Consider the following 14,270-nt stretch of genomic DNA (forward strand, 5'->3'; position numbering starts at 1 on the left):
ATTAACATTTTAATTACAGTAGGCCTAAATTTATTGAACAAAAATGTATTATTTTATTTAGCCTATCAAAATAAACGGAAAATAGTACAAACTTTGCTAAAGTGATTGTTTTGAACAAGTATTAACTTAGACATATAGACAAATTATTTGTATATCAATAACGTGTGCCTTTTGCCCCATGCCACCTCATACATTACTCATATTTTAAACTAAATTAACCACTTTTACGATTTATTGTCATACAAAATCTGTCGCTCCATCAACGTTCAATACAAACACTGTATATATTTTTCTGCAATCATAGGCTACACCATTCTTCTCAAGGTGTGCCTTTAGCCCCGTTGTTCCCTATAAACCCCAGTGAAATATATAAATAACTTTAAAAGCTCGATCACATGTGAATTTATTTTCCCATATGGTTTTGCTGTAGGCTAGCACAAATGGTAGGCTATATAACGTTAGTGGTAACTATTAATTTTCAGGCGGAAACTGTCCTGTAACTCCCGTTGTTATGGCAACACATTGTGTAGTTGTTCATTACAGGTGATGCCCGCTGATATCGCTGATGTGATTGAACTGATGGAGAGAGGCGCGCGCGTTCGGGAGGGAGGGGGAGAGAAAGAAAAGGGGGATCGTTCTCCCGGTCATATAACGCGACATCTCTCTTTCCTCCTCTCCGCTGGCGACATAAGCGACGCGTAACCGACACACCGTCCTCACTGAAACCAAAGGCGCTTTTTTTGCTTTGCTATGCGGAACCAAGAGCCATGAAAATGCTTCGATTTCGGAGTCCGAGCATGTCCTCCCTCGCGCAGGAGGTCCAGTGCACGGTTCGCCTGCTCGACGACTCCGAGATCTCGTGCTGCATCCAGGTAGGCGCGAGCGGGCGCGTGTGCTCCGGTGTGCGCGCGCTCAGTGATGCGATGCTCTTCTTCACTGCGATTATAAACATGCCGAGAGGACATAATGCTTATTAAACGTGTTGAATTGATCATTTCTTGTTTACTGGCCTCTTTGAGTTGTATACTCGTGTTTGTTTAGGTGGAAGACGCCTAGGGAGTGATGACGCTTTGGTTATGGTTTGCTCGTTTCATTATTGCCGTCACTGGATTGTCTGTTAAACAGTTACGCCCTTGACTTTATTTTTTCCTAGAGAAAGATTTATATGCAAAACGTGTTTCATTTATAAATAGGGCTAACAGAATTACTGAACATAGCCTATAACTGTTGGATATTTTGTTTGCTGTGTAATTTAATTTGCAGTGTTTCTGAATATGATGTAGGCTAAGGTAGGCAGTATGAATGGCAGATGTCTCATCTCTGTTTCCAAAGTGATGGAGGATTGCTGAAAAAGTCTTTGACGATGGGAAACTATTTGCTATGGGAAGCATGTTTAATCAGTAAAGTCAAGTCACTTTTATTTGTATGGCTCATTTCACAACACACATGGTTTGACAGCAGCTTTAGCCCATGTGAAATCGAAGTACACTTCAGCACAAAAACAGTAGGCTACTTAGGCGTGAACGTGATGTCATTTTTTCGGACACTCAATTGTGTGTTATTTATTTAAAATTTATATTAAATGCAATTATAGTTGAACTTAAGAGTTTTTTTTGTTTTTTTACAGAAGTACTTATATATACAGTACCGGTCAAAAGTTTGGAAACAATAAAGAAAAAAAAAACAGTAACATTGTGAAATTTTATTACTATTTAAAATTATAGTGTTCTATTTTAATATGCTTTTAAATAAAATATATTCCTGCGATCAAAGCTGAATTTTCAGCATAATTACTCCAGTCGTCATGATCCTTCAGAAATCAGTCTAATATGCTGATTTATTATCAATGTTGGAAACAGTTGTGCTTCTTAATATATTTTTTTTAATATCCAGTGATTTTGTCAGGATTCTCTGATGAATAAAAAGTTAAAAAAGAACAGCATTTATTTAAAATAGAAATCTTTTTCTGAAGCAATGATGCTGAAAATTCAGCTTTGCGTCACAGGAATAAATTATATTTTAAAGTATATTAAAATAGAAAAACATTATTTTAAATTGTAATAATATTTCATAATATTACTGTTTTTCTCTGTAGTTTTGATCAAATAAATGCAGGCTTGATGAGCATAAGAGACTTCTTTCAAAAACATTAAAAATAGTAATGTTTCCTAAACTTTTGACCGGTACTGTATGTAATTTCATAATTACTTCTATTGTCTTTAAAATATGATTAAAATCAAGCATTTATGGTAAACTAACTTTAATGCAATTTCTTTTGAAACATGTGTGTCATGTATTTAAAAATATTTGTACTTTATCATTATGTGTAATGAATGTTTTAAATATATTACATTTAAATGTTCATGAGTTAAAATGATCATGTAAAAGTACTTTACAAGTGCTTTAGTTTGTTAGTCAACACATCAAAATGTTTACTTGCATATCCAAGACAAAAGACACTTTCAAAACAAGGATCGGATGTTAGATAGCACATGAAAATGCGGTTATAGTGACTTGCTCACTTCATCACCATGACCATTGCCATGCCACTTTTTGAGATCTGTGGAAAGCTAACGGAAGCACCTCCTAATGTCTGAATGTGTCGATGATGCCCAAAAATCCTCTCTGTAGGCAGCTCGTAAAAATCTTGAGACGCAGCCAATGGGTTTCTTCCCATCATGCTCTCTATGTTCCAGTCAAGATAAATGAGCAAACCCGCATTTCTGGGAAATACTCTTGACAATGCATTTCCTTTCAAAACATTCTAGGAAACTATAAAAATCTGCATGCAGTTTTGCTAATATAAATATAATTGAATCTATAAAGGTCACGAGGCAGCCTTAATGCGGTTCTTGTCCTTCAGCTCCGCTGCAGGCTTAAGTGTTTGATGATAACTGATGTGTATGTGTAGTCGAGCTCTTTACAGTGTCACTATTAGACACTTTACACACTAATGTATATGCAGTCTAATGGAATCAACCACCATTTCCTCTCTTTCCTTTTGAGAGAACCGCGCTATGATGGTGAAGTCCTCTTATAGTGGTTCAAGCTCTTCCTAGATCAGTGAAAAGTTTTAAAGTATCTGTGGAGTTATTTTCTGATGGTCCATTTCTGTATATCTGCACAAAGTGAAAGAGGTCAAGTGTAAGAAAGAGATGACAGAAAGAGCGACGTGCATCCCGGATACATCGTATCTCTCTCCGGTGTTGTGTTTATAAACTTTTGAGCTAAGGAAGGAGCGTTCTGTTTGGTCTTATGAATATTTTAGAAAGCCACGAGGCTCTAATGGCTGCTTGTTCTGTGATGGCTTTCTCCTGCATATTTCATGACCATCCTCATAGACAGAGACTGCACTTTTACATGTTATAAGCACTCAGCTCTTACTTTTTTATTAGCTACACGAGGAGTTAAATGCTGAGTTTAAGTTTGCCGTGTCGTGTACAGTGCAGGTCAGCAGTTAGCTCTGGGCCTTGAATTTGATTGGCCTACAGAGTGCTGATGTACAGACCTTCGACTTTTCACTGTGTTTCCGCATTCCAGATAGACTGTCAGTCCAACCCAATCTCGTGAGAAAACGTAACTGATTGACGAGGTGTCGATTTCGGGTGTTATTTGGACAGAAACGTAGGATTTTTTAGGAAAAAGTTAGCGTGAAGGTCCACACATCCCTAAACCCAACTCTCAGTGGGATCATTTCAAAATGTACAAAAATTATATTGTACAAATTCATATGAACCCTAACCAGTGGCGGTTCTACATTGAATTACACCCTGGGCGAGACCCCCTTCGAGCGCCCAAAAAAGTGGCCGAGAGCTGTAACGCAATCTCATAACTCTCATATTAACAACTATCCAAACTGTTTTAGACCTAAAATAGTTTTTGTAGGCCCATGTCACCCTTAAATGTCAGAGAAAAGAAAATTGTATTGTATTTTTTTTATAGAAAATTGTACTTTGCATATTATAGGCTACTGTAAAAACACATAATTGTGTGATTTTAGTTGATCATAACTAGAGATGAAATGGCATGAATTTTCATTTCATGATTAGAGTGACCAAAATTATCACAGTTATCACAGAATCTCGTTCAAAAAGTACTAATACTTCACAATGAAATAAATTCACCAAGTTTTATGTCGAAAACCAGCAAATAACATATCAAATTAGCATCAATATGCACTTTTTGTTTACACAAACATTAAAATAATAACATTAAAGATGATGGCCAGATTTTAAAGGAGTGTCTTTTATGTTATCTGTACACGTTCAAATAAAGTTTTGACAAAAAAGGTTTTATAAAAAGATAAACCTCATCATAAACCATTTTTATATTATTTATTATTCGATTTTTTCATCTCGCTGCCCCTTGAAAAAAATTAGCGTGTCGCTTCAATTATGAGTGCGCTTCCCGTGCGCCTACATTTGAAATAACAAACTCGAGCGCGCAAAAGGCGATATGTGAACGTATAAAGCAAGCTTTTTTGGCGAGCTACCTCCCATCAGGCCACGAGCTAACGTTACTCGTAGCTCGCGAGCGACGTGTTGGAGACCAACATAGCTTGACATAGCTTCTGTGGACAGCACCTTCTCAGCAAGCAGGGGTGCCAATTTGCCAATAATTGAAATGATAGATAATAGAAAGAGGATTTTTGTCTTTCTCGCGCAGAGGATTTTTTTTTAACAGCTCGTGCCGTCCCCCATGTGACATAAAAAAATGCCACCCCGGTTCGCCCGTGCCAAAAACGCTACTGACCCTAACCCTAACCCAAACCCAAACCCAAACCGTAAAATAGTTACTAATTGCCATGAGAGTGCGTTTGTCAATGGGTGAATTATTGAAGATGTTTTAAGGACTCTTTCAGCAGTTTGCATGTTTCCATACAGAGTTGCAAATTTAACTCATGCGCAAAATTGGAATATCGCACAAAATATTTGCGATTAAAGCACCGTTTCATCCAGTCAGTCGAAGAGAACAAAATCGTCACTTCCTGATAAACTGGTGATAATAATCACTAAGAAAAATGGAAGTTGATGCCGTAGGACTGTTTTTGAGTGAGTCATTGAATTATTCACTCAACTGATTCTTTCACAACACTGATTCGTTTAGGAACTACTGTGTGTTGCTGATTTGACTTAGTTTAGAACTGTTTTTATTGGCAAAAATAGACAACGTCAAATGTAATTTTGCAATATTAACTTCTTGTTTATTAAACTTTTGTATAAAAGCAATGTCATATCACAATCATGCCGTTGGTCTAAATATTAGCATGTCTGTAATCACCTGCGCTGAACAACAAATCTCACGTGATATTGCTCAAATGAGTCATGAAACATAGGAAGACAACATGGTGAATGATCATATACAGTACCTTGACTTTTAATAACTTCAATTGACCTTCGTGCACACGTTTTCTTTTCGTTTTTCAGAAATAGAAGAAAAATGACTGTTTTTCACAAATCTGATCTGTTTGCCATGAAACATTCATAAATCATTTTAAAGATTTAGATTGTCATAGATTATAACTAAAATAATTTTAGTTATAAGTCATGAGAAATGAGTCGTTTGTGTCTCCCTGTTTTGGACTGACTGAAACCATGTCAAGTTATGGCCAGTTTGGATCAGTGATAACGTTACATTTCTATCTTAAAGTAAAAGGCATGTGTGTGTTTTCTCTGGGTCATTTCTCAGCTTGGCTCAGGCGTACCGAGTGTCTTCTCAGTGTCTGAAGGACAGATAGGCCATGCATTATTAAGGCAGATCATGCTCTTCAGTGTGACTGCTGCATCACTCATGTGCTATGATGCTGCGCTCAGCTTCTGCTGTTAAACTTCCCTGTGTAGGCAAAACTGGACAGAATTAAGTCACGTCGAACATTTGAGGTGCCTTTTAATGCGAGTACTTCCTAAGCTGGAACTTCATCATTTCAATAGCCAATTATGATTTCTGTTTTAATGGCTTTTAGTAATAAGTAAATGGAGGTCGTATGGTATTACCATTTTAAACATGCACGATGACAACACCATGATTTTCTTTGAATTACTGTTATATGAATATGGTCAGGGCCGTGACTACATTTTGAGGGGCAGTGGCCCAAACCAAAAAAAAGGGGGCAGTTATTTTGGGGGTAGTCCCTGCCTTTAATATAAACATGAGCCTCTTATGCAGCCAATGTAGGGGGTAAAAACTCCTGTACACTTCTGTACACTGGAGAAGGACATATGGATTATCATGACGTGTTCTTAATATGTCCCTAATATGGACAAAGGCAGCCAGCTATCTCTGTATAGCTGAATAAAAAGAAGATAGAAATGCATTGACTGATTAAAGTCAGCGATAAAGTAAGCGATATTTCAAAAACGCTGTTGGACATTGTTGATATTTGAAATCAATCAACCCAAACAAACACACCCCTTCTTCATTGCTCCGCCTCCAATCCTCACCGCCCTGCTCCGAGTCGGTCTCGATCCCCGATCACCGGCTTGTGCATCGGCGTGCGCACTAACAATGCTAAACACAAGCAGTCTTCAGTGCGACTCTCACTAGAGCCCACAGCAGCTCCAGACACACAATGACACTCAAACGCAGTGTTACTCACGTGTGGAGCGACTCAAAGCAACCGCCGCGTCTGTTTTCAGGCCTTCCCGCTTAGCTCTCTCCAGCGCTATTAACCCGCGTCCCAAAGCTCTTGCCCAGTCATAACCCTTCATTTTCCAGGGATTTCTTCTGAGCTTTTCTCTTTTGTATTGTGTCTCATCTCTATTTCTGCAGTCTTTCTTCAGATCTCCCTCTTGCCCGTTCTCTCTCCTCCACCATCATACGCCCCCTAATGCTGATTGGCTTACCAGCCACTGTGGCTAGTGGTTTTCTAAAGTTACTAGCCACTCAGCATTTTCACTGGCTACAATTTTGACATTGATACCATAGGGAAAAACTGCCATATAGATATTTTTAATATTATCTTATAATTTGGCAGCAGATTTATTAGGCTGCTGTCACTTTAAGAGCTGACGCACCGATCCATTATACTGTTACTCATGCGTTTTCTTTCTCAACTGTTTACATTCACTTAAAACATAACTGACTGTTTACGTGAATACTCGCCAAGATCGGCATTTTGACATTATTTTGTGTGTATTTGACTGTTGAAGTGCAATAAGTAGCGTAAAATAACTCAATTTAGTGCTGAGAGGCGGCTTATGTGCGCACACACTTTGGGTGTGAACGAGAATGAGTAAAGTGTGCAGTACGTGCAATAACACGCTGAAATTCAAGCCCTGTAACACTAACAATACTCATCTGGAGCAAATGAAAGGAGTGAGTCAGAAGAGACGGGATTGTGTGTCACTCGCTGTTGGAGAGAGGAGAGAGAGAGAGAAAGTGCAGCTGGTATCGTGTACCTATTCTGCAATTTTCAGATAATTCAGTATCGATATGTATCGAAAAACCTATGTTTTTGACCACACTAGATTGCACTTAGTTTATTATTTCAGATGCTTTTTTAAAGACTACAGGTAAACATTTTTTTTTATATTACATATTTATTTTCTTGATAATACGCATGTATATATGCATAGCTGTCTTAATGGGCTTTTTTTATCTTGACTAGTCTTCACTAGGTTATGCGGAAGCAATAATAAAAAAAAAAAAAAATATATATATATATAGAGAGAGAGATATATCCCCTAAGCGTCCCCTAAGTTAATAACTAATGATCTTTGTGACGGAAGTGAATCAATCAAAACTAACTTTAGCTGGACAATAACTTTATTCTAGAGCTGCTGTAAAGCCAAAACAATCTGTCACTTTAATTTCCTATTATCACTGTAAAGCTGCTTTGAAACAGTCTATATTGTTAAAAGCGCTATATAAATGAAGATGACTTGACTTCAGCTGCAACTTCACTATAAAACTAAGGGGTTTAATAAAATAAAACTGATTATTATTTATATAATTAATTGTATATAATCTAAGATTATTAGAGTATGTTTATTGGATTATTGGAGCACATTTTATAAAAATATCAATGTTTAAGTCAATGTATTAGTTGAAGCACTAAAATTACTAGCAGGAAGTAAATAAAAACTAAACCTTAAATAATAAAGATCAATTAAACCTAAATAGTAATATAAAAAATATATATAAAAAAACCTAATACAAATGTCAAAAGAAATATAATAGTATATAAATAATACTAAAATAACACTATCAAACAAGGGTGGATGGATGGAAAGAAATTGGAAACCATTATAGAGAAGGTAAACCAGAAACACTTGTTGATTAAAGAACTTAAACTTTATTTAAGTATTTTGGGTACGTGGGTATCAGACAAGTTAAAAGAAAACAATTAAAAAGTAATCCTTAAAATATAAACGAAAGTTTAAATCTACCAATCAAAACAGAAGAAAAGGAGAGATATTCACTAACAAGAAACACCATGCTATTACTCTTTTGGACACACCATGGGGTCATTTGAATGCTTTTTTGGAGTATGAAAATCATAATCATCCAGTGCCATGATATATTAAAATACTACGGTTTTCCCATCTGTTACCATCACTGCACTGTTTTGTAAGGGTTATTAAGATCCAGTATGCCGTAGCTTTAGTCACATTGAAAATCCTCCACTCACTGTCTTTATATTCTTAAAAATGCAGCAATGTCATCATCGATTACACATTTCTATTTTTGTAATACACCAAATGCAAATCGCCCCATCTGCAGAAATATATCTCTCATCTTCTCTCCTTCCCTCTTTTCATCAATAAATGTCTGGCGAGCAAGAAGGAGAGAAGGTGCTGTTGTGATGGAGACTATAAATAGCGCTCATGCTATTCTTATCCTTCTCCTCCATGCCCTTTGATGAGATTTGTTTTGTAAGAATGACTGAAGAAAGAAAAAAGAGATAATAAAACAGGAGGATGGGGGGGATGGGGGGGGGGTGTAAATGAATGACGTCATTGCGTGTTGAATGATGTCTCAGTGATGTGCATATGTATAACCGCTGCGGTTCAAAGACTGTGTGTGTGTGTGTGTGTGTGTGTGTGTCTGTGCTGAGACTGCAACACTTTTTATTTCACAAACTGGTCCTGTTCTTTTGCTCAGAAACATTTCTTTGTGGAAATCTGACATTTTTGGGAAATTGAAAAAAGTCTATAATATGTCCTTATTGTGTGTGTGTGTGTGTGTGTGTGTGTGTGTGTGTGAATGAGATGAAGTGTCCTCCCGTTCTGTTTGTACACCACTAGCCTGAGGCAGTGCCGTGACAGTGTGTGGTGTGTGATAGATATTTTAAGAGACAAAAGCATGTTTGGCCATTGGGGATAAATGACCTGTTAAACACACAAACACACACTGATACACGCTTACATCTGTCAAATAAAAGTACATTACAGCCCATAGAACTCATTCAGCTATTTTCTGATGCTCTACATCATAAATATGATTTATGAAAGAAACAAATATGTACAGGTTTCACACTTTGTAATGTCAAATTAAAAGTTTTTCTTTGTTGACTAACATACTCCCTAACCTGCTCTCCTGTAACTTTACAATGCCCTATATCATTTTTTTTGTTGCCAAAAAAGTATATTTTTACCATAAAAAATTGTCAGTAAAAGTTTTAGTATATAACTATAATACATAGCAATTAATTTAACAGGCAATTATGTATGGAAGCTTGTTTCCGCCACTGAATAAAAATCTAAAAAAGGTAATTGCGACTTTTCATCTCGCAATTCTGACTTTATATCTCGCAATTCTGACTTTATATCTCGCAATTCTGACTTTTATATCTCGCAATTCTGACTTTATATCTCGCAATTCTGACTTTATATCTCGCAATTCTGACTTTTATATCTCGCAATTCTGACTTTTATATCTCGCAATTCTGACTTTTATATCTCACAACTCTGACTTTATATCTCGTAACTCTGACTTTTATATCTCGTAACTCTGACTTTTATATCTCGCAATTCTGACTTTTCATCTCGCAATTCTGACTTTATATCTCGCAATTCTGACTTTATATCTCGCAATTCTGACTTTTATATCTCACAATTCTGACTTTATATCTCGTAACTCTGACTTTTATATCTCGTAACTCTGACTTTTATATCTCGCAATTCTGACTTTATATCTCGCAATTCTGACTTTTATATCTCGCAATTCTGACTTTATATCTCGCAATTCTGACTTTATATCTCGCAATTCTGACTTTATATCTCGCAATTCTGACTTTTATATCTCGCAATTCTGACTTATATATCTCGCAATTCTGACTTTATATCTCGCAATTCTGACTTTATATCTCGCAATTCTGTCTTTATATCTCGCAATTCTGACTTTTATATCTCGCAATTCTGACTTTATATCTCGGCAATTCTGACTTTTATATCTCGGCAATTCTGACTTTTATATCTCTCAACTCTGACTTTTATTTTTCGCAATTCTGACTTTTATATCTCGCAACTCTGACTTTTATTTTTCGCAATTCTGACTTTTATATCTCGCAATTCTGACTTTATATCTCGCAATTCTGACTTTTATATCTCGCAATTCTGACTTTATATCTTGCAACTCTGACTTTTATATCTCGCAACTCTGACTTTTATTTTTCGCAATTCTGACTTTTATATCTCGCAATTCTGACTTTATATCTCGCAATTCTGACTTTTATATCTCGCAATTCTGACTTTATATCTCGCAACTCTGACTTTTATATCTCGCAACTCTGACTTTTATTTTTCGCAATTCTGACTTTTATATCTCGCAATTCTGACTTTTATATCTCACAATTCTGACTTTATATCTCACAACTCTGACTTTTATATCTCGCAATTCTGACTTTATATCTCGCAATTCTGACTTTATATCTCACAATTCTTACTTTATATCTCACAATTCTGACTTTATATATCTCTCAACTCTGACTTTTATTTTTCGCAATTCTGACTTTTATATCTCGCAATTCTGACTTTATATCTCGCAATTCTGACTTTTATATCTCGCAATTCTGACTTTATATCTCGCAACTCTGACTTTTATATCTCGCAACTCTGACTTATTTTTCGCAATTCTGACTTTTATATCTCGCAACTCTGACTTTTATTTTTCGCAATTCTGACTTTTATATCTCGCAATTCTGACTTTATATCTCGCAATTCTGACTTTTATATCTCGCAATTCTGACTTTATATCTCGCAATTCTGACTTTTATATCTCACAATTCTGACTTTATATCTCGTAACTCTGACTTTTATATCTCGTAACTCTGACTTTTATATCACACAATTCTGACTTTTATATCTCACAATTCTGACTTTATATCTCGTAACTCTGACTTTTATATCTCGTAACTCTGACTTTTATATCTCGCAATTCTGACTTTATATCTCGTAATTCTGACTTTTATATCTCGCAATTCTGACTTTATATCTCGCAATTCTGACTTTATATCTCGCAATTCTGACTTTTATATCTCGCAATTCTGACTTATATATCTCGCAATTCTGACTTTATATCTCGCAATTCTGGCTTTATATCTCGCAATTCTGACTTTATATCTCGCAATTCTGACTTTTATATCTCGCAATTCTGACTTTATATCTCGCAATTCTGGCTTTATATCTCGGCAATCCTGACTTTTATATCTCTCAACTCTGACTTTTATTTTTCGCAATTCTGACTTTTATATCTCGCAACTCTGACTTTTATTTTTCGCAATTCTGACTTTTATATCTCGCAATTCTGACTTTATATCTCGCAATTCTGACTTTTATATCTCGCAATTCTGACTTTATATCTCGCAATTCTGACTTTTATATCTCGCAATTCTGACTTTATATCTCGCAACTCTGACTTTTATATCTCGCAACTCTGACTTTTATTTTTCGCAATTCTGACTTTTATATCTCGCAATTCTGACTTTATATCTCGCAATTCTGACTTTTATATCTCGCAATTCTGACTTTATATCTCGCAATTCTGACTTTATATCTCGCAATTCTGACTTTTATATCTCGCAATTCTGACTTTATATCTCGCAATTCTGACTTTATATCTCACAACTCTGACTTTTATTTTTCGCAATTCTGACTTTTATATCTCACAACTCTGACTTTATATCTCACAACTCTGACTTTTATTTTTCGCAATTCTGACTTTTATATCTCACAACTCTGACTTTATATCTCGCAATTCAGAGAAATAAAGTCAGAATTGTGAGATAAAAGTCCCAATTATCTTTTAAAATGTTTTATTCTGTGGCTGAAACAAGCTTCCATAATTATGGGTTTTTAATTCATCTTAGTATATAATTTTTAAAGCATATTATTTCTATAATGTGTGCTCTCTATAAAGATATGATAAAGTGTGCTTCTTTTTCACAAGGGAACAAAGAAAACAACAGGAAAACTCACTTAAGCTGTCAGTGTAAAATGAATAAATGTTTTATGATCCAACCACAAACATTTGTGATCGGTTCAGTTTCATTCACTCTAAGAACAAAAGTACCACGTTTGCAATCTTCAACATCCTGTTGGCTTAATAAGAAGTATTAAGAATCATTTACTCTTAAAATGCAAACTGTAATCATTAATTGGTATAATCAATCAATTTAAATATTTGAAGATTCACAATAAATAAGACACCTTTTGGACATTTTTCTGACATTTTTCTGATTTGTCTTAAATAAGTCCTCCTAAATGTTCCTCTGCTAATTAGTTTCTGTGTTCAACTCGACCTTTCTAACCTTTTTAACATCCATAATAACACTGATATTGAAGTTGTGACATCAAGCTATCCCATCCAAGTTGTCACATCCCATCCAGATAATCATTTTGATATTTCCTTATGTAATTGCGTTATGCTCTCACAAATTATTCATATGCAGCCAATGGTATATAAATACTACAGATCTACATGCATAATCAAGTCACATGGTAGACTTCAAAACAGCATTGCCAGCAGAACTGTAATGTTAATCATTGCACATGGATTTATGTTCAGTAAATCACAGTAAATCACGCAAAAAGGACAAATTCATTGAAAGTCCACTTTTCCTTCCAACACGTACGACAGCCGTAGGAGTTGATGATGAAATGAAGCTGTCATATTTAGAATATGTTTAGATCTTTAATTATAAATTGAGCATGAGATATAAACGGTAACAGAAGAAAGACTTGGACAAAGGCATCGTCTTACCGCACCAGATCAGTTTCATATCAGACCTGTCGTCAGCATAATCCACTTTCCTGTACTCAGGCTTAAAGGGCGAACAGAGAAATGCTTCTATGGTTTCAGGATCGCTCTCATTATAGGCATAAACGCTGTGCGGGTCATAAGGGTCAGGTCAACACCAATATTAGATGGCTGTTAAATGGGTTCTGAAACTGAACCCGAAACTGAAACTGAAATATGAACATTGGCGTCACTAAACTAAATTCCAAAAATAATTATTTTTCAGTGTCTCACGCAATGAGGATCTTGTTTTTTAGACAATACGTCCATTTAAATAGTTCATGGTGGTACTTAAATCTTGAATATCTTTTATTGTAGGACAATTCCTTATTAAGGAATTTACAGGTCAGCGTAATTAAATGAATAGTTCATCCAAAAGAAGATATTTGAAGAACTTACCTATTTTTGTCCATACAATGAAAGTCAATGGGGTCCAAAAGTTTCAAGCTCCATAAAAGACATATGTATTTTACCTTAGTGTTTGTGTCATAATGACTTTAAGTCATGTGAAATGCAACAATGAATGAAGTTCACCATATTTGGCCTTTGTATAGGTTTGTTGATCAATGATTTGATTCGATATTTACCACTTAAACTTTGCTCGCGTTACAAATCATACAAAATGATTGTATTCTGAAAAATGTGGTCACATTTACCTTTAGTTTTCCAGTTATTTCTACAGTGTTCCAAGTGATTGGGAATTTCGCAGCAGATTTCCCAAAGCAGATTTCACAATGGGTTGTTTAAGGGAATTTTTCATCATTGACCAACAGAAGCTGGCTGTTTAAAAGCTGTCCTTCACACTACACTATTGACTAAATACTTTTTTTGCTCACAAAATTTCGCTAATTTGACCAGATTGTATTAAACCGCTGGAGTTGCATGGATTATTTTTACGCTTTTTCGGAACTAGAAACTTTTGTAACCCTTTGACTTACATAGTATGGATAAAAACAGCTGAAACATTCTTCAAAATACCTTTATTTGTGTTCTGCATAAGAGTGATCTATCCATTTAATTTCTCTTTTTCTAAC

The 14,270-nt window shown here is 35.5% G+C and overlaps 1 protein-coding gene across 1 annotated transcript in view; it reads left to right on the top strand.

Moving 5' to 3' along the window:
• The first annotated feature begins 632 nt into the window (after positions 1–632).
• frmd3 (FERM domain containing 3) overlaps positions 633–14,270 on the top strand; it is a 65,219-nt gene continuing 51,581 nt past the window's right edge. Inside the window, exon 1 of the mRNA XM_079638460.1 lies at positions 633–872. Within this exon, the coding sequence (XP_079494586.1) occupies positions 768–872 (105 nt within the window). The 5' untranslated portion in view covers positions 633–767. The remainder of the gene's footprint in view (positions 873–14,270) is intronic.

This window comes from Phoxinus phoxinus (genome assembly GCF_949152265.1).
Source record: "Phoxinus phoxinus genome assembly, chromosome: 15".
Classification (NCBI taxonomy): domain Eukaryota; kingdom Metazoa; phylum Chordata; class Actinopteri; order Cypriniformes; family Leuciscidae; genus Phoxinus; species Phoxinus phoxinus.